Here is a 20,782-nt window from a genome sequence, read left to right on the forward strand (position 1 = left end):
ACTTTATTGCTGGGATGTGTGGCTTTAAACGCCGTCACAACGACGATGGTTTTGCCCAGAACGCAGGAGATGCAGAGCGCGAATGTCACACCGAAAGCGGTGTGGCGCAGCATGCAGGTCCAGACTGTGGGTCTGCCGATGAAGGTGAGAGGGCAGAGGAAGCACAGGAAGAGGGAAAACAGCAAGAAGCAGCTCAGCTCTGAGTTGCTGGCTTTTATCACAGGAGTTTCTCTGTAATGGATAAAAACGACCATCGTGAGCAGAGACAGGGAGGCGCCCAGCAAGGCCACGGCTGTGAGCGCCACGCCCATGGGCTCGTGATACGCCAGAAACTCGATTTCTCTTGGAATGCACTCGTTTCGTTTGTCATTGGACCAGTAGTCCTGTGGACAGGCTGTGCACTCTGTTGCACCTGTTAATGAAAAATAAATAAATAAATGAAAAGATTTGGTCACATTTTAAAGGCTTTTAAAATAAGTCAATATCATAGTGTTAATTATTTTTCAGAAAGGAAATATATTACAGATAGCACAAAACACACGATACTGAGCTGCATCAATTGGCTTTAGCAGAAGATATAAACTCTCAAATCATGTCTGTCTACCTGTTGAGTTGGCGATTGATCCCTCTGCACATGGAACGCAGTCAAAACAACAGACTGGTTTCCCCTTGATCTGAGCCTTCCTGGTTCCTGCTGGACAAGCATTTGAGCACACCGACGCTGGAACCTGAAAAATATCATCGCATGGATTTTATTTATTTTTTTTTATGATATACGACAGTGAAAAGTATTCATATATTACCATCTGTCCTGTCCTCCACACTATTCTGTCTTCCTGTATGCTCAGTGTGAACTCTCCGTTCTTAGTGGATGTAAAGTGACCCAGGGTCACATGCTGAACCTGCCCGTTTCTGAGCTGCCAGTTAATGACGTCGTAGGAAGCAGGAGGGTTGCCGTTCTCGTCAAAAAACACATCGTCTCCAAAGCGATTCCTGAAGTTTACTCTTTGCAGGTGATAGGTAACCTTAGAAGAAGAAAGCGTGTCATGTTAAAACTTAAAATTATTTGCTAAAAACAAGGAGCACTGTTCAACTTTTCTTTTTTTTTCATCATTGCTCACCTCTCTGGGATGAATTTCAGATACATTCAAACAAGGCTTCACATTTTTTCCTCCTGCTGCTGGTCGGCAGAACACCAGCTGGTGAAGAGCATGTGCAATAGTATAAACAGCTTTGTACACGTTATAGGCCACTCTGAGCTGGGAGACATTGAAGAACACATCCTGGGTGTAATCCATCAATGTCTCGTTGCCTAAGCATATTTTAGCTGCACCAGTGTCCGATGCATTTGAAGACGGCTTACAGCCAACCATTATCTCCCAAAAGTCCTTCACAAAAGGCTCACTTGGATTTCTGTAAGGGTTAATATTCATAAGAAATGGATTTAGGTTTGGGATGTCCATCTTCTGAACAACAAATCCCAAGGCTCCGCCGAAAGCTCGGTACATTTCAGGCGTGGAGGGCCTTGCCGCTGTTATCCACGCTTCACTGGCGATCCACTGAATCCCTGTGATGTTCTGCTTCACTATCTCCTTCATCAGAGGGTAAAAGTCGCCCTCAGGCGTAAAAGCCAGGATGACTTTGACGGTTGACTGTTTGATCATTTCTACAACTTTCAGGATCTTTTCCTGAGGGTACGTTCGAAGAACCGTACCGATGAAAGCGATGCAGATCTTTAGTTTCTTAACCTCCTCTGCAAACGCCAGGACCCCGTTTCGTCCGTAGTCGTTGTCTGACTGTATGGCTCCGATCCACTCCCAGCCAAAATGCTTGACCAGAGCTGCCAAGGCTTTTGCCTGGAAGTAGTCGCTGGGGATTGTTCGAAAGAAAGTCGGGTATTTAACTCTGTTACTGAGGCAGGCGCACGTTGAGAAGTAACTCACCTAGGAAAAAGACCCAAAATATTAGTATTAGTGCAGTATCAGAAAGTCAGTGTGATTTCCACCGACAGAGGACAGATTCAGAAACAGTTTTATCTCTTACGACTGCAACTTGAAAAGGTCCAAGAATTCCAGCGACCGCCAGGGACTGAGAAGATCCTGCCTCTGCGATTACCGTGGATATAGGTGGAGAACAGCCAGAAGCTGTTTCTTTTTCATTTTGACTACTTGCCAGCGTTAGTGCAGCTCGTAAAGTGTTTGTAGGAGACGAACAGGAATTGAGAATCTTGTAACCCAGAGAGATGTTAGGCAGGAGAGCAGGATCTGTGTTGACCTCTTCTATTGCAAATATCATCATTTGGGCCCATCGAAAAGCCCGAAGGTCAAACCTGCAAAGACATTTGGCCATTTTTTTTTTACACGCTACAAAAAGAATGTGATGCTACTGCAAAGAAGACAGTCAGTCTCATAATTTAAGACCGAAGAAACAGAAATAGTCAAACTTACAGGGCACACGTCACTGCAGGAGGTTCCCCATCAAATGTAGCAACGCTGCTGACATCCTTGTTGAAAACAGGGAAAATTCCCCCTATCATTATGTCACCTTCCTTAAACAAACTTGGCATGTCAAAATTACCCAAGAGCTCACAGCCAAAACCTGTGTTCATGCAGAGAACACACAGATACACAAGAGCCCTTTTTCGCATGTTTGTGCTGCATTGTCAGGCTTGGATCGACACACGGTTCTTAAGATCTGATGGATGGAGGGAAATGTGTCGTCATCGAGGGTTAATTTGTTTCCCACAAGGCAAAGGCAGTTACAGATTGGTGGATAGCAGACCAGGGAGGTGATTTCTGAACCGATGCCACATGTTTGTGGTAACAGAAAATGTGTAAAACACATTAACCTGATGCTGATTTAAATATTGGCTAAAGTTATGCAGTGGCAATAAGCAATGCATGGGTTATTTTAAGGAACACGACTCCTAACACAACTTTTGTAAACAAGAATACTTCCTCATATGAGAACCTTAGTCGGAAGATCATTCCTGAAATCAAGCTTTCCTGACAGGAACGTCCATCATGTTTGATTAAACAAAGTCATAGATCTGTAATTTAAACAAGAATCATAATCTGCTAATAATCAAGCACTTTAAGAAAACGAAAAACAGGAACTCAGACTTTCGTTCAATATCATTCACGTTATAAAAACTCACTCTATAAAACAAAATATGTCCCAGTCGATCTGTTATGCTATTTTTTAAATTCGTTCAATGCACTGTTCACACATCGCAATATGCAGTCAGAGAAAGTTGAACATATTGTCCTGAATATATTGTAAATTTCCTATTAACCTATATGTTGTTGAGTTTGATATCTCATAATCACTTAAGAAATTGGATATATTTTCATATTTTTCACCAACTGAGGTCAGCATTTTTTTCAAATGTGCAACGCATGCCGGGCCGATAATGCAAGTTGGTTCAAATGGACGGTAATGCTTTATTTGACAGGGTGTGCATAAGACTGACATGACACTGTCATGAGCATGAAGAGGTCTTCATGAATGTCTATGTTGCCATGGAGTGTCATTCGGTAAATGACACTTTTAATGCAAAGTTCCTTTAAAAGTTGCATTAAAGGTCTATTGAAAATGCCTACTTTGCATTAAAAGTGTCACTTCATGACTACAGTCATTCATAAAGACTCCTTCATGTTCATGACAGATGTTATGACATGTTTATGACAGTCTCATGTCAGTCTTATACACACCCGGTCAAATAAAGCGTTACTTAATGAACTTGAGCCTTTAAACAAAAGGACATCACGTTTGTGGAGGCTGATGATTGATGCCCACAAAACGCCTGGATTAAGGCAAACAGCTTCAAAGTCCTTCTGTACAATTAAACAAGATATCGGTTGAAACGAACATGATCAGCTTGTGCTCCACTGTTTTTTACATTAGCTAGAGCTAACAACATTAGCAGGCGCTAATACAGAATCAAAACAAATCGGAAGATAATAGATGGATACTTCAATACTGTGGTTATCATGCATTATTTAAACTTCAGAATCTAAGGTTATAATTGTGTAAGCATCAATCACTTTTATCTGTTCATCCATTTTCGTCACTTAGTGCTGAAGTTGAAATATTTAATTTGAATGTCATTAATGCTATTTGAAAACCAAACCAATAAAATCTGTGAAAGTTTTTTATTGAAACACCAACAGCTGGAAACACAAAGGACAAGACAATGCTTGTTATTTAAGCAAATACTAAATACATATAAAATAATCTACTCTGGGCAGTTGTACTTAAATAAGTGTATGTAACATTTGTGAATAACTACAGCATCAAGACACTTTATTTTAGAAAAATCTATGACTATTACAACTTAAAGTTTTTACATCTTGCCCATTATTCGCTTTTTTGAGTTTTGCTCTGGCCTCAGTAGAATAATATAGCATTTTGGAGCAAAAATACAAAGCAGCAAGCCAAAACTGGAGGCCAGAATAGCAAATATCTCCACAGCCACAGTAAACTTTCCAGGAGAGCTGACATAAGCTGGGATGAAGGTGATCCAGACGGCACAGAATATCAGCATGCTAAATGTGATTAGCTTGGCTTCATTGAAGCTGTCTGGTAGTTTTCTAGCAAGGAAAGCAAGAACAAAGCATAAGGTAGCAAGGACTCCAATATAAGCCAGCACCACCCAGAATCCAATCGCTGAACCCAGGGCACACTCTAAAATTATTCGGTCTCTATAGTACTTCATGTTCCTCTTTGGGAAAGGGGGGTTAATTGTTAGCCAAATTATACAAATGACAACCTGAACAAGAGTCAAAATGAGAACACTGAGTCTTTGCTGTGCGGGTCCAAACCACTTTGTCATATTGCTCCCTGGACGTCTCGCTCTGAAGGCCATCAGAACCACTATTGTTTTCCCCAGAACACACGAAATGCAGAGAACGAACGTGATGCTGAATGTGGTGTGTCGAAGCATGCAAGACCACTGAGTGGGCCGACCAACGAAGGTCAGTGAGCAGAGGAAACACAGTTTGAGTGAAAACAGAAGCAGGAAGCTCAGCTCAGAGTTGTTGGCTCTTACAATGGGAGTCTCTTTATGAGTAAAAAATATTGTTGTTATGAGAAGGGATAAAAATACACCGAAGGTGCCAAAACCAGTGAGAAGTGCTCCCGTGGTCTCCGTGTAGGAGAGGTATTCGGTGGGTTTTGGAACGCAGTCGTCTCTCATCTCGTTTGGCCAGACTTCAGGTGGACAGGGTGAGCAGTCGAGAGAATCTGCAAGAAATAATACATCCTAAAGTCAATGTCAAGAAATAGTTTTACAGATTTGTTGTTTTCCTTTTTCTTTTTTAAAGAAAAAGGCTGCTTGTTAAAATTCCCACTCACTTGTCTTATTACTAATTGTTCCTTCAGAACATTGAAAACAATCAAAGCAGCACACAGGCTTGTTCTTGTTTACTGCCTTTCGAGTCCCTGGTGGACACGGCTCTCTGCAGACAGACCTTACCACCTGATTACATCAAAACAGGACGCAAGAAACTTAATAGCGAATTAAAAATGTTCAAATTATCCAATAATGTGACAAAGTTTTGCATAGTTACCGCATTATTAGAGCCGCCCCAAACTATTTTCGCATCGTCTTTTAGTTTCAGTTTCTTTCCCTCCGGTAAGGAATCATCAAACTGGCCAATGATGACTATGTCTGCTGAACCGTCCTCCTTCATCTGCCAGTTCACAAGGTCGTACTTGGCAATAGAGTCACCATTTTCATCAAAGAAAACTCTGGCCCCATTCTTAGTGGTGAAGTTTATATGCTTCATGGCATCAAACACCTTCGGAGAGACAATTTTACAAATTACACAAGCACTCCCTTCCAAAACCATGTAATAAGTTAGGATCTTCATCATTATATGCCCTTGAAACTTACTAACTTAGGCTGGACTTCATCCTTGGTCAGACACGGGTTTCCCGTTGCAGGGTTTACGCTGTTTTTGCACTGCAAGAGCACATGCAGAGCAAATGCTACAGAATACACAGCTGTGTAAACATTATTTTCTTCTCTGAATTTTGCTACGTCTGTGTAGTCACTCGAGACGGTCCGCAGATCTTCTGCGCCGGTGCACAACGTGGAGGTTTTAGATGGGGTGAAGCTGCAGTCAAAGAACTCCTCCCAGATCGATTTAGTTAGAGAACTGTGCGGTTCATCAGACGGTTTCAGGGTAAGGAGGAATTCTCCGAGCCCTGGTATGGATGCCTGAGGAATGGCATAGCCTATTGCCCCATGCAAAATGTGCTTTCTCTCTGCAGAAGCAAGGTATGCAGCTGAGATCCAAGATTCACTGCCAACCCACTGCTTTCCAGTGATGTTATACTCCTCCATATGAGCAAGAAATGTTTTGGCGAAAGACAGCGACATAAACAACAACACCACCTTGGATGAGGACTCCTTCAGTGTCTCAGTTATTGTTCTTAACCTTGACTTGGAGGCTTCCAGGTAAACCATCGTGTATTCCACACATACACCTTCCTTCTGTGCTTCTTTAACAAATTCAGACGCACCTTCTTCCGCGTACGTACCAACAGAATGAATTATTCCCACCCATCGCCAGTCAAAGTATTTCATAAGTTGCACCAGAGCCGTGATCTGGAATTTGTCACTTGGTACGGTTCTGAAGAACGTCGGGTATCGAACTTTGTCACTTAAACAAGCGCACGTAGACAGGTGACTGATCTTGAAAGAAAAAAAAAAGAAAAAAAATTAATTAATCAAGTTTGCATTTCAATTGAAAATGTGATTCTTTTCACCTGTGGCACAGACACAGCACTGATAATGGTGTTTATGTCGTCACTCACACCAGAGGATGAATGACCTAAGACAGCCAACGTCTGACCGCCGCAGGCCAGCGGATCGTTCCCGTTTATGGCTTCAATAGCTGCTCGAATCAGGTTTTCGGTCCCACATCCGTTGTACACCTTGTAACCCAACCTTAATCCAGGGAGGAGGGAAGGATCCCTGTTGATCTCTTCCACAGTAAAAATCATTGTTCTGGCAAACTTCAGCTCTCTGTGATTGTATCTACAAACACGGGATGAGGAGCCACACATAAACATTGAGAATTTAACCACTGATCACAACGGCATAAAAACAGCAGTTCACATCATATGAAATTCTCCTTCTTTAGCATTGACTAACCCTGTGCAGTACGAATACGGAATTGCCTTGTAGTCGTTATCTACCAATGTTCTTGTACTTGTTATAGAGAAAACTCCCGCAATATTCAGATCTCCGTCTCTGGAAAACTCCATTAATTCTGTCTTTTCGATCACTTTGCATGTCTGGTTTTCTGGCTTTGTTCCTGCAAGCAGAGTTAGGAAGAGAATGATGATCAAACCCATGCTAACCCACCCTCCTCTCTGCTGAAGCACCACTGACCTGAGACCTAAAGTTGCTTATAGCTTGTCACCACAGTCAGAGAAAAGTCCCCTGGCGAAAAACACACATCAGGAATCCTCACAAGACCTTTTTGTTCTTGCATCACTGACACAAATCCCGACATCCACGTGTTTGACACTCTGCATCCTGATAGTTTGACAGACATAATTTTGTGTTCTTAGCAGATGTCCTTAGGGAAAAGAAATGCCTAACATGTTTACAACTGAAATGCTTAACATGGATTATATTCATGTGATTATATTTTAAATGGCATTAATGAAAAATGTCTAAAGCACTTCATATTTTTAATATACTTAGAGTCAGCACACAGCTCAGTTATTGCAGCTAGAAACTAGAGAACACGCCCGAAATCAGGGTTTCGTGATGGACTCTGACCTGACACTCCACATAAACCTTCAGAGCCACATAAAGACAGTTACAAAGTCAGTCTTCTGTCACTTGAAGAACATTTCCAGGATCAAAGGACTAGCAAGATCTAAAGAAACTCATCCATGTGTTTATCTTTAGTTGCATTAATTACTGCAAAAAATAAAAAAATCAATCCTCCAGATCCAGAACACTGCTGTTCACATTCTCACTAAAACCAGGAAGATGGAGCACATAACACCAGTTCTAAAGTCACTACAATTGTTCCCTGTAGCTCAGAGAATAGACTTTAAAATACTGCTGTTAGTTTATAAGTCACTGAACTGCTCAGCATCACAATATATTAAAGATCTGCTGCTGTTGGATTAACCTCCCAGACCCCTCAGGTCTTCTGGTTCTGATCTCTGCTTCCCCAGAACCAGAATCAAACAAGTAGAACCAGCGTTCAGCTTCTATGCACCACAAATCTGGAACAAACTCTTAGAAAACTGCATCTGAAACATTGAGTTCCTTTAAACCTAGACTAAACCCCACCGGTTTAAAGTTGCCATAATAGATGAAACATTAACCAACATTTTGATGTGTAACGATGACACTGAGCAAAATGTCATGTTTACTGCTTTTCTCTATTGTTGACTATGTGGTGTCTTCTATGGCTTTGTTTTTCTATTTCATTTTGTGACGTAAAGCACTTTGAACTGCCTTGTTGCTGAAATGTGCTATACAAATAAACTTGATGGATGTATTGATTGATTGGATGCAGTTGAAATAAAAAGCTTACATACAAGGAAATATAAAGACACACACCTTTTTTTTCTGTCTTCAAAGTTAAATTGGACTAGACTCCTTTTTACGTCAGTTATTAGAATTGCCAAAATTATTTCTATATGCTAAATGCCACAATGAGGATTCAAAAGGTGAATTCATTTTTTATTAATATGTCCAAAATCAGAAGTTTGCACACAGTATCATCATTATCTATTAAAACAATGGGGTCCAGATGACTATGTCATGACTACTGGAGGCACAGCTGTGAATGTATTTTAAGGCCAGTCATATCATTTGTGATACTGAAAATAGTTTTTGTGATACTGGAAAATAATCAAATTCTAATTTCCAGTTTAAAAGGTTTTTTTTACCTTTATGCGTCAATCCTGCTTTTCCACCATATAGCCCATGTTTAAGATTTGAGGGCCTTTTTAACAACGCTGATCTAAGCCAGTCCATTGCAGCTCTGATTGCATGTTTAATGTTACCCTAGATTGGCATCTATAGAAAACAAATTGAACCATGAAATTAAAACCATTTAAACTTTGACTTCAAACTTTTATTCTGTATCATAGAACAGAACAACAATTGTGTTGTGTCTGTCACATGCAGTCCAGATGAAATACATTGATTTCAGACATTCTCAATGTAACACAACACAGCTTTGAATCCTGATCAGACCCTGACCTCTAAGGATCCACAAACCCTTTTCCTTAAAAAAAAAACATCTGATTACCTTTGATTTTACCGTTACTGAGGAACAGCGTACTGAAGCGGTTGCTTCAAAATACATTATAAAGCTATGCCTCTATTTGACTTGATTTCTTCAAATTAACTTTGTAGGATATTTGTAAGCCATGATATGTTTTCAAAAAGACAAAGCTACATGTATGACATTTGTCCAAAATCACGTTGATGATTCCATTGAATATTTTGTGGACTTACAGGGTGGAACAATTACTTTCTGGAGTGTGTCTGTGATGTGAAATGAATGCAGGATTTCAGAAAATCCATTTCTGACAGTCAGACATGACTGTCAGAAATGTCTGACTGTCTGGGACCATCATACTTCCACCACTTCCACCACAAGGTCAGTTCATGACCTTAATAAAGGTCATGAACTGACCTTTATTAAGGTCAGTTCATGACCTTAATAAAGGTCAGTTGGATTACGCACCGGTAGGTTTATCTTTGGAATGGTCAAACTTAAACCTATTCTAAACCTATGTTCCTCATGTTCATTAAATTAGAATTTTAAAACAGCTTTTTGCTTTTGCTCAGAATACCCAAAATACCAACGTAAAAAGATGGTTGATGATCTAAAATATGAATGTATGAGAACACCAGTAAACAGGAGTGAAATACTTTTTCACAGCACTGTAAATGCTTGAAACATAAAATGACCAGAAATAGCAAAAAAAAGAGAAGAAAACAAAAACTATTTATTATTTCAATTTCAGTATTTATTGATTCAGTAGAAACAGTGAAAATTGGCTCAAGAATTAAATAAACCTGTATATTCTTACAAAAAGCACATACTTTCTTGGTGTCCTTACATGTTGTGGGTATGCCACAAGCTGGAGATGAAGAAGGATGTGTGAATAGTTCAGCTTAGTGAGGATGAACTGAAAACAAAAGGGAAGCAGAGAAAAAAAACAATACAAACAAGCCAGAAACTCAAACTGTGCTAAACCAGCCCCTGGTCTTAGTGGCGATTCAACTCTGCCCTCCATACTGACGTCTGGAGACCAGAGTATCAAGTTTTTATTTAGCAAAGTAACAATAAAAGTCATCAAAAAAATCAACACAGTGACAGGTACGGGCATCGACTTCAGGCATAAATTTAACAATCTGTTCAGGACCAAGTGCGCAGCCTTGCAAACAATTAAAACATTAATAGTTTTTGCTAGAACACAAACAAGGTGAAAAGCCGTCACGGACCAGTCAGAGGAATGACGAGTCGCTGTCGTGAACAGCATCCCCACCGCGGCGTTGCTGTTAGGAGCGGATGCAGCCGAGTTTGTTTTAAGTCTGTTTGTGTAGATTAGCATCAAAAGGCCTGTGGCCAGGAAAAATCTTCTAACTGAATGCACTCTCCATATTTTTGTGCAAACTTGAAAGTTGAACATTTCTGCAAAAGAGAAAAAGTTCCAAGATTGTTAGGCAGATGGAAGGAAAAGTAAAGCAGGCATATTATTAACAGGACCAGTTAAAGGAGAAATAAGATTACCTTCTTGGAGCATGCATGACATTGAAAAGATCTGGAACAGAAGTATAGGAATGTCACTCACACACACACGCACACCGCAAAAACACACAATCTTACCAAGTATTTTTGGTGTGTTTTCTAGTTCAAGTATTTTTGTACACTTGAAATAAGACAAGAATACAAGAAACTTTTTAGCAAGATATATGAGCTTCTGTTAAGTCAATAATACCTTAATATAGATAAAAAAAATATTACTGACAAATTATTTAACTTACAACTAAAAATTTTTCATCAATGTTATGGAAAAATAGCCTTTAAACAAGTTCTTATTTCTTTCTGAAAAGTTACTCCTAAGTTAGTTTAGTGTTACTTCAAGTGTACTAAAATATCTGCACTAGAAGCTAGACCAAAAAACTTAGTACGTTTTTGTGTCTTTGCAGTGTTTCTGCACTAGTATTACATTATTGATCATTTTAAAATAAACGTGTTTATTATGTCATCATATTTTTCCCCCCCCAATCATTGAACTACTTTCAGAAAATCTGGAAGGAGTAAAATTATCTCTCTGCGCATGGAGTCGTTATTGCAGACTAATATTTTTCATATACCTGCAATTCTTGTTGATGGAGAGATTTTTATAATGGATTTTTAAACAACCATGAGTACTGCTAACAGAAAGATGAAAAGGTTCATATACACACCTTACCACTGCAGACTCTGTGGAAAACTCTGTCTGACACATCAGAGGACACGCCGCACAATTTAAGGATTTGGCATTTCAGCGATCCGGTTTTAAAGTCTGTACACACAGAATCCTGTAGAATGTTGTTTTTGGTATTACACTCCTTGAAAATGCTAAAACTGTAAACAGTTCTCCGATGATGCAGATGGGCAAAGCTGGTGGTTCGGGTGCACTGAATGTCTGCTTTCACCTGATGAGATAAACAACAGACATTTCTGTCATTTAACTTCATCCTCTGACCTGATTCCTGTCTGAAAAGAGTTGCAAAAAAAAAAAAATTAAAATAAGAAACGCAAAGTGAGAAATCAATGTTTTTATACATTCATTTGATCAGGTGTTTGATTTCATGTCACGTGTCAAACCATGAGTTTATATTTTTCTAATCTTAGAATAATGTAGATGTTGCACTCACCTCCGTCGTATGTAAAAAACGGACAGTCTTGGAGAGAAAATGCACCTCAAACTGCAGAACCTCACATTTACACATTTCTCTCTTTTCCTCTGCATCATTCACATTGTGCTTAGCGTGTTGCAGCAGGTACAACCATGAATCATAGAGCATGCACAACAAGGACGCCACGCATCTCTCAAAAGCCAAAATCGCGTGAAAGGCCACAACCGTTTCAGAAGATCTAAAATCACAAACAACATTTTGTTATATAACCTCCTGCATTCTGCTTTTCAAATGAAAATCATGTACTGCAGCAGTTTCCCATCTTTCCATCATCATAAAATGTGATCGCACATCAAAAGCTTAATCACACAACAGGGATTTCTGTTCATAATTACAATAAATGTACTTAAATTCCATTCTCCTGCTTATCTTCTCAAGAGATTATCTAATTGTCTTCGGAGGGGCGTTCTAATGCAGTGTGAAGACTTTCTTCGTTTTAGCCGATTCCCTGCAGGGGATTTCAGTAAATTACTGCCAAATTGGACCTAAATATGTGGGGAAAATACACACCTGGGCATTCAGATTGCTAACATCGTTGTGCATGTCAACAGGTAAGCTGCAAGTGAAGAGAAAAGTCAGCAATTCCACCTGCAAGTTACTTACCCCTTAAAAGCCAAAGTTGGTTTTGCTTTGTTACTGACGTGGATGACAGAACATTTACATGATGTGCTTAAAGTCTCGTTTTCTGGGTAATGTTCATCCTGGCGAAATGCTGTCGACTGGTCCGGCCCAGACCAGCTGCCAGATGATATTATCCATGTGCAGAGAGTTAAGAAGCCCAACGTGAATGTTGTCATTGCAGAGGTTCGCCTGCAGCAAAAGTGTTGGATGCAAAGATGTCTTCTTAAAGCGTCTGTGGCGTAGGAGGCAACTTGTTGGACCACTCTCAGTGGAACATGCAAATTTTATTTTGCATTTAGTCGACCAAGGTGTAAAGATTATTATTATAATGTATGAGCATTAGACACAATTGCAAGACTTATGGGATTGTCCTATACAAATCATCTTAATTTTTATTAGAAGTACTGGTGTAGAAGTCACTTTTACTGGTGTTTGGATAAGTAACAAAATCTGCTTATACGCACTTTTTACACTTTCTACAAAACAAAGATTTTCCCCATTGTCTCTTCAGATAATGTTCAGCATGTATTTTGTTTCAGTAAAATAATAAAAGAGAGATTAATGTTAAGGTTTTCTAACAGAAACAAACTTGGGAAAATGAAAAATAATTTTACATTTTAAATTCTCAGGGGAATGCATAGTTTTAGGCTTAATTGTAACATGCTTTGATTTGACATCACTGTGTTTTTTGTTCTTTTCCGTATTTAATGATGAGAATGACAATTCTGGGATTAAAGTTGTATTCTTTTTTTTTCTATGAGTACACTCATGCGACTAAATAATAATTAGTTGAAGTCAGTCACTTCCAGCATGCAGCATGCAGAGGTGAGTGAATGCTCACTGCATGGTCAAGTAATGCTATCTTTTTAGTATTTTTGTGGCATTTGATTAATATTTACTTACCTTTTACTCCGATCATTTGACATCCCCTAACAACACAAGTTTTTTTCCACTTCGTTTTTTTCCACTTCTTTGTAAGTTGTGAACTTCTTTGCAAAAATAGACAACAACTTTTGTGTACTCCTCTTAATAGCATCTATGAACAGCAGTTTTCATGTTTTAAGAAAGATAATCAATTTCATTACGATCTGGATTTTAGCTGAGCTATTCCAACATATGAAAATCCTTTAATATTAACTAATGTATTTCTGGCAATAAATGTAAGATTTCTGTCGGGCTGAAAAGTGAATCTGTGCCCTTGTAGCAAGTCGTGCTGCTGCTAATGTGTTTTCTTCCAATACTGCTCTGTATTCATCCATCTTCATATCAATAATTCCCGATTTTCTTCCTGTCCCTGCTGAACAAGAGCATCACCAACAGATTATTTCTAGAACTGATAATAATAATACAACAGATAACAGATTTATAGAATCGTGGCAGCATGCTGGAGTAGCTCTATTTTTTATTTCTTTTTCTATGTTATTGAGTCATTGCATGTTTAGTTCTGTCTGGTTTTGGTTGCTGTGGAGCTGGAAGGATTTATTTTTTTTGGTCATGACAGTCATGATCTGTCATACAGCAACAGTCTTCAGTCAGAGGTCTCTTCAGCTTTGTTGTAAGATTGACTGCTACCTTAGATCCTTCATGGTCACAGCATCACCATATTACACCAACTGAAGATGCAGAACATGACTCATGAGTTAGAACATTTAATTTCTCTTTGGGATGAACATGCTGCTGTTTGGCTGGGGTAGAGTGTTGTTTTCCCTCCGGACGTAATGTTATCCAGCCACCATGTTGCCGTTTGATCACTAACGTTCTCTATCCACTGAGGCCTTCGTGGAACATTTGCTTTTATACAAACTAAGTTGCACACAGGTGGACTGTAATTACATTGTAATATTGATTGTGTGAATAAATATGAATGGTTTGTTACCTCTCATCTCCCCCCCTCCTGTATTTGTGTCTCTTTAGAATCTAAGAAATATGAGATTTGTTGTTCTTTTCTATTCCAATTCTGCAGTCGTCTCTTCAGAAACATTTTTTTTTCCTGTTGCTAAAGCAAATGAAGTTGATGTCTACTAGACCAATGGATCTTGTGAAGCATCCTTTAGATGCCTTGGTTTTTAAAAAAAAATGCTCTGTACTATATAGTAACATAATGGCCACTGCTGAGTGTTAGTGTGCATGTCTGTTTGTGAAACTATCTGCCCTGCGATGGACAGACAACATTTTCCATGGTGCACTGAACCTCGTCCATCCAACGATCAGTTCTTTCTGCCCTGAATGGTAAAACATTTGTACACAATGTGAACTTCAAAAGTTAGAAAACTTTGAACTACTACACCAAAAAAGTTATATTTAACAGTAGTCCAGCAAGTAAGACTTCATAGAAAAAAAAAGAAAACAACTAAGATAAAAAACAACAACTATATCAAAACATGTTAACGAAGAACCATTAATTAGTTATTGTGACAGAGTTGCTAATTAACAACCACCTTATTTTTATGCTTGAAGCAACATGCCACCTGTTGTTCAGCTTGTTGTGTACAAGAACAGAGCAATATATTGCAATGCATTAATCCCGGGTGTGCGCTGTTTGTGGCCCCGCTGCAGCTGGCCTGTCCTATTAGAGAAAACCCCTGGGTAATAAAGCCATGTGTCTGACAGATGGGAACTTATTTACTCTACACTGTTTTTCCTCTGTTTGTGTTCATGTTGGTGGGGAGAGGAAGGTATCTGCTTCCCAGGGCACAGGGGGGTGTAAGTAAGTTATTGTTTTTTTTGTTTTGTTGTTGTTTTTTGTGATATTGTTGCCTATTGTATTGTTCCAGTGCAAAAGTATTAACTACAAAATGGCCCAACTTTAAGGCCAAAAGCATTGTAGAGCCAGTAAAATATAATTTGCAATCATATTTTCATGAATTAATCTTTCAAATTAGGCAAGAACTGAATGGAACAAGTGATTTATTGTTCAAGTGAATGCCGTAACCTGAGTCTGAAATATTAAAATAACTAATATTCATTTAATTTCACATCACAGCACATCTGGCATCGTCAGTATAAAATTTGAGTTTCTTCCTCTTATCTTCAGTGTCAACAAGAAGTTTAAACAAAATGTAAATTTGTCAGACTTCGGCCAAAGCGAGGCAAAGTCCTGACTGAGGAAGTACGTAGGTGGGATAAAAGAGTGGAAATGAAAAGGCTCAAAAAAGGCCAATCACAGATGACATGTAGCAGAAACATGTTCTTGTCCATGTTTCCCTTTTTCCCCAGTTACAATAAAGACAATTTTGATTATTGCAGAATATTTTAGATTGTGAAAAGTACACATTTTAAAGTAAAAAATGCTTTCTCACTACAAGTCTGTGTTACTTTAAATTAATATATTAAAGTATTATGAAATGATATTATCCTACTCACTTGCCCATTTCTTTGGACCAGAGTACGGCATGTTTTTAATGACCTCACAGAGTTTTATGTTGTAATTTTGCCCTTACTAGAGTATATTATTCTTAATTCTGTTTTTACATAGTTCTTATCTTTTTACATGATTTTTATCTTTGTGTAAATCTACATTGCCTTCCAATTTGCGGCTATTGTACCTAAATTTCTCCACTGTGGGGAAGGATATGTATCTTTTTTTATTGATTTTCTTTTCTTTTAATAAAAGTACAACAGATATTTTTATTATATTTTCCAAGTGTTTCGTCCTTTTTTTACATGATTCTAATTTTAAAAAACAACCTCTGTGTTATTTGTTTCACAGCCATTTGATATAATTATTTCAACTTTTTTATAACTAGTATAAAAAAAACAAGCATTTCCATTAAACAGACACCAGTACAGTCACAGCTTTATGTTACAATTTTATTACCATGAGGACTCAACACATTTGTCAGTAAGAACCTGTTAATATTGGATTTTGACAGTCTTTCCCATAATGTGTTTCTTGGTATTCTGTTCAGGTCTGAACAATATTATCCAGCATTTTGGCAGAAAAATGCAAAACAGGACTCCATAAGCAGAGGCAAGAATGGCAAATATTTCCACAGCGTCGCTTAGCTTACCGGGAGAGCTGACATATGCTGGGATAAATGTAATCCAGACTGAGGTGAATATCAGCATGCTAAAGGTAATAAACTTAGCTTCATTAAAGTTATCAGGCAGCTTTCGAGCCAAAAACGCAAGCACAAAACATAAAACGGCCAAAAACCCTATGTACCCTAAGACAGCATAGAAGCCGATGGCTGAACCGAGATCGCACTGCAAAACGATTCTGTCCTCAAACAGCACAAAGTTCATGAAGGGAAACGGAGGACTTGTACTTAACCAAAGTAGGCATATCAAAACTTGTATGAGCGTGAAGGCTAACACGCTGAGTCTCTGCTGTGCTGCTCCAAACCATTTCATCACGTTGCTGCCTGGACGTGTAGCCCTGAAGGCTATCAAAACCACCATGGTTTTCCCGAGAACACAGGCAATGCAGAGGACAAAGGTCATGCCGAACGCTGTATGCCGCAGCATGCAGGACCACTCGGTGGGGCGGCCGATGAAGGTCAGAGAGCAGAGGAAGCAGAGAGTCAAGGAGACGAGCAGCAGGAAGCTCAGCTCTGAGTTGTTGGCTCGTACTATCGGAGTCTCTTTGTGGGTGAAGAAGATCAGCGTGGCGATCGTAGTCAGAAAGATTCCAAGAAGTGAACACATCGCCAACACCATCCCGAGGATTTCACTGTACGACAGAAACTCAACTGGCTTTGGGACGCAGGAGTCTCTCTGGTTATTTGACCAGAACTCTGGAGGGCATTTAAAACACTGCAATGATTCTGTGAAACAAAGGGTGGGGGAGGGAAACATCTAGTGAATGCTTGAATCAAAAGACTGAATCTGTACACTGTAAGATTACCGGTTAAATTTGTAATTTCGCCTGCTGGACAAGGTACGCAGTCATGGCAGCAGATTGGCTTTCCTTTCTGGAGGAGCTTATAAGTTCCAGGGAGACATTTCTTACTGCACTCTGATACAGGTGCCTTGACACAAAGATAATCGCAACATTATATTGTATTTCACAAAAAAGCGATCATGTCCTATGAAACTGTTTGAAACAACAACAAAAAACAACTCCTTACCTCTAACAAACCATTTGCCCAGACCACAGAGATGTTGTTCATGATGAACTGTTGGTCATCTGGGAAAGACGCATCATAAATGCCAACAGTTTCTCCTTCCATGATCCCTCTTGTTGTAATTTGTAAATTTACAAGTTCATATCTTGCTGGCGAGTCTCCATTTCTGTCGAAATAAACTCTCTGCCCATTCACAGTGGTGAAATTTACTCTGTGGAGACTTTGCAAAATCTGCAAAAGATATGAATTCAAATCAAACCATAGACATCCCTATTTAACAATGAACTCTGAGTTTCTCACCTGCCACGGCTGTATGTGTTTGGGGTCGAAACAGCTCCTGCTGGACCAGGGTGCTTCGTCACCGCCACATTTAATTATCAGGTCAAGTGCATGAGCGACTGCAAAAACGGACTTGTAGACATTGTTGGTGAATCTGAGCTCAGACACATCGGTGAACTGGGATTCAACAGTCTGCAGGCTCTCGATGCCGCTGCAGGGCCGTCTTTCTGAGTTCACTGTGTCATTTAGAGAACAATCAAACGCTTCTTCCCAGAAATCTTTGACAAACTGGCTGTTGGGGAACTGCGAAGGGTGGAGCTGCCTCAAGTGCTCTTCTAGTCCGGGGATTTTAGCTTTGGGCACAGTGAAACCAAGCGACCCTAGCAGGACGCTGTGTCCTTCGCCGTCTGCGAGGGACGGATCTGTGATCCACGCATCACTGCCGATCCACTGCAGTCCCGTGATGTTCTGCTTGTGCAACTCGGAAGTGAGTATTTTAATTTCCCTGTGAGACATAAAAGCCACGATGACCTTTGAAGTGGACTGCTTAATGGTTTCTGTTATTCTCTGCACGACGTGGGGTGGGTCAGAAGACGAAAACGCTTCAGAGTACTCTACGCAGACTCCGTAATCTTCTGCAGCTTGGATGAATGCCGCAATCCCATCCGAGCCATATTCATTGTCCACAGCTACGGCCCCAATCCACGTCCACCCAAAATGCCGGACAAGCTTTGCCAGAGCTTTGCTTTGGTAGTAGTCGCTGGGAATAGTTCTGAAAAAAGTTGGATGCTCTCTCCTATTGCTCAGGCAGGCACAAGTTGCAAAATGGCTGATCTATAACAGGACAACAAAACACCTCACATTAACATTCAAGAGATAATTATAGAAACTCACTCACCAATCCGAATACTAAGAGAAAACCTCAACACTTCACTGGTAGTTTGCTGACCTCTCGTCTGTAGCTTACCACAGGTATGTGAAACCTTCCAACTATCTGTGAAAATGCAATGGTTGGACTTGATCCTGAATGACCTAGAATGACCCGCACCGCCTCTGTGTCCGGGCAGCCGACGTCACCAGGGTCCTCTTGGAGCCCGCTCACCAGCGCCAACGCAGCCCTCAGTATGTCCATCGTCCCACAGTTGTCGTAGATCTTGTAACCAAGCGTCACACCGGGAAGCATTTCAGGACTTTTGTTGATCTGATTTACAGCAAAGATCATCGTTTGGGCAAATTTGAATTCTCTGAAGTTGAAACTGGAAACATACAACACAATTTGAAATCTACATGTAAAATAAAACATACATGATGCCATGAATCATTTAAAAACACAGTAATAAGGTAATTATTCAATTAATGTGAACTGAAATACGAGCCTAGCCTTACTTGTTGCATTTTCTGAAGCCTGGAATTGACTGAAAAGTGTCGGTAAAATAATCCTGGCCTGTGCGAAATGAAAAAATGCCTCCGATGATGAGATCTCCATCCTGTGCTAATTCAGGCTGTTGTGTTCCTCCTAGCAGGCGACATCCAGTCCTTCCTGGTTTTGTTAGTGCAAAGATTAGGAGCAACCTGAACAGCAGCATGGTTCCTCTCTGCTGGATGTCAGATCTGCTTGTCATGTCAGGGTTTTATACATTATGGGGGTGTGTTTGTCAAAGTTCAACTCAATCTCCAGAGGCAGCAACAGACCAGTAAGACAAGCTACATTTTTAAATATATTATTTTAATTCCATGTTGTGCAAACTCTGTACAAAATAAAACACCTAATAAACTTCTCTCTTACAGTTCAGCTCAATTTTATTCATACCACTTTGAACCAAGAAGTGTGTTATTGTCTTTTAAAAGATAATACAATCTAAAAGGGGTATTCTTTAAGAAATAATTTCTATCTACTTACATCCATTTGGAAGAGGGCATGCTAACAAGTATTTATAACTGTTTTAATAATCAAAGCAATGAAACCCTTCTTATATTCAGAAGTTTTTGCACATTTCCACTGGTACTTTGACGATCCATCATTCATCATTGATGATTTAGGTCAGGATTTAATATTACTTCCAGGCCAAAGAAACATGTTGGTAAAATTGTCAGGGATAGGAATAATCCGGGGTTTAACTGTAACTCTGTTATACAAACACTACTAAAACAATTGTATAATGAAAACAACAACAGTATATGGGAGTGGCATTGAGGAAAACCAGTTGTCTGCATGAGGTGTACCATATGTATGCGTTTGTACTCTTCATTACCGGGTGTTTAAAGATGGATGATGTTTATGTCAGTCAGAGGCTGCTGTTGATCTCATCTAGAATAGGACACACACTTGTGTGTTTTCTCTTAAGTGTCATAAAAGAAAAATTAAGAGTAAGCTATCTGAAGGAGTCCACACCAAACTAATGCTAACGTGGCTGGCAGTAATGACATGCAGTTGACTGAAAATCAACCTGCTGGCTTTAGGGTTCCAGCAGCAGCAGAGAGGGACCAACGGACGTCCTGTAAACCCTAAAGTCATATCACAGCACTTGACAAGATTTTTGTGTATTCATTCAGAATCGTTGATTAAATGCTTTATTGTTTTTTTACTTACAAGTTGTTGGCTTTTCATGTTTGGAGTTTATATTTGGTATTATTGTGATTATAAAAGAAGACAAAAATACATCACCAAGCAAAAATATATGCACATCGGTTCCTAAGCAGCCCCACCTCAGTGTGATAATAGGAAGGTAACGCTAAATTCAATATTTTACAACCGCTTTATTATTTTAACAACTTCTTTACTCTGACATAGTTATTTATTTTTGCAAGAAGTTAAGGAATTTATTTTTCAGTTCTGGGCCTAATAAAGTGATCT

The 20,782-nt window shown here is 39.5% G+C and overlaps 3 protein-coding genes and 1 long non-coding RNA gene across 4 annotated transcripts in view; all 4 read right to left on the reverse strand.

Moving 5' to 3' along the window:
* Window positions 1–2,536, reverse strand: part of LOC106937307 (extracellular calcium-sensing receptor-like) — a 6,466-nt gene extending 3,930 nt beyond the window's left edge. Inside the window, exons 1-5 of the mRNA XM_015018741.1 lie at window positions 2,448–2,536; window positions 2,044–2,329; window positions 1,122–1,943; window positions 804–1,025; window positions 605–728 (exon numbers count right to left, since the gene is read on the reverse strand). Of these exons, the coding sequence (XP_014874227.1) occupies window positions 605–728; window positions 804–1,025; window positions 1,122–1,943; window positions 2,044–2,329; window positions 2,448–2,536 (1,543 nt within the window). The remainder of the gene's footprint in view (window positions 1–604; window positions 729–803; window positions 1,026–1,121; window positions 1,944–2,043; window positions 2,330–2,447) is intronic.
* Window positions 2,537–4,345: 1,809 nt separating this feature from the next.
* LOC106937308 (extracellular calcium-sensing receptor-like) lies at window positions 4,346–7,365 on the reverse strand. Its single transcript, XM_015018742.1, has 6 exons — window positions 7,163–7,365; window positions 6,775–7,045; window positions 5,897–6,700; window positions 5,571–5,801; window positions 5,356–5,479; window positions 4,346–5,244 (listed from the first exon to the last, which is right to left on the reverse strand). The coding sequence occupies exons 1-6, from the start codon at window positions 7,363–7,365 to the stop codon at window positions 4,346–4,348; spliced, it is 2,532 nt and encodes an 843-aa protein (XP_014874228.1).
* A 4,108-nt stretch (window positions 7,366–11,473) lies between these two features.
* LOC106937314 (uncharacterized) lies at window positions 11,474–12,751 on the reverse strand. The gene is made up of 3 exons (XR_001422361.1): window positions 12,566–12,751; window positions 11,921–12,140; window positions 11,474–11,698 (listed from the first exon to the last, which is right to left on the reverse strand). It is a non-coding gene; the product is annotated as an uncharacterized LOC106937314 (long non-coding RNA).
* Window positions 12,752–16,382: 3,631 nt separating this feature from the next.
* LOC106937304 (extracellular calcium-sensing receptor-like) lies at window positions 16,383–19,559 on the reverse strand. Its single transcript, XM_015018737.1, has 6 exons — window positions 19,315–19,559; window positions 18,896–19,184; window positions 17,950–18,762; window positions 17,653–17,880; window positions 17,430–17,553; window positions 16,383–17,349 (listed from the first exon to the last, which is right to left on the reverse strand). The coding sequence occupies exons 1-6, from the start codon at window positions 19,548–19,550 to the stop codon at window positions 16,436–16,438; spliced, it is 2,604 nt and encodes an 867-aa protein (XP_014874223.1). The 5' UTR covers window positions 19,551–19,559; the 3' UTR covers window positions 16,383–16,435.
* Between the last annotated feature and the right edge of the window lie 1,223 nt (window positions 19,560–20,782).

Source organism: Poecilia latipinna, unplaced genomic scaffold (assembly GCF_001443285.1).
Source record: "Poecilia latipinna isolate Pla-1442-1.1 unplaced genomic scaffold, P_latipinna-1.0 Scaffold2316, whole genome shotgun sequence".
NCBI lineage: Eukaryota > Metazoa > Chordata > Actinopteri > Cyprinodontiformes > Poeciliidae > Poecilia > Poecilia latipinna.

Bases quoted from the DNA above. Each gene is read 5' to 3' on its own strand.
- LOC106937308 (XM_015018742.1), bottom strand. From the start codon at position 7,365: ATGGGTTTGATCATCATTCTCTTCCTAACTCTGCTTGCAGGAACAAAG. The intron at 7,046-7,162 runs GTTAGTCAATGC...CCGTGTTTGTAG, and splicing joins CCGTATTCGTACTGCACAGG to ATACAATCACAGAGAGCTGA. The intron at 5,245-5,355 runs GTGAGTGGGAAT...TATTTCTTGCAG, and splicing joins AACAATTAGTAATAAGACAA to ATTCTCTCGACTGCTCACCC.
- LOC106937304 (XM_015018737.1), bottom strand. From the start codon at position 19,550: ATGACAAGCAGATCTGACATCCAGCAGAGAGGAACCATGCTGCTGTTC. The intron at 19,185-19,314 runs GTAAGGCTAGGC...GTATGTTTCCAG, and splicing joins GGCTTCAGAAAATGCAACAA to TTTCAACTTCAGAGAATTCA. The intron at 17,881-17,949 runs GTGAGAAACTCA...TATCTTTTGCAG, and splicing joins AACACATACAGCCGTGGCAG to ATTTTGCAAAGTCTCCACAG.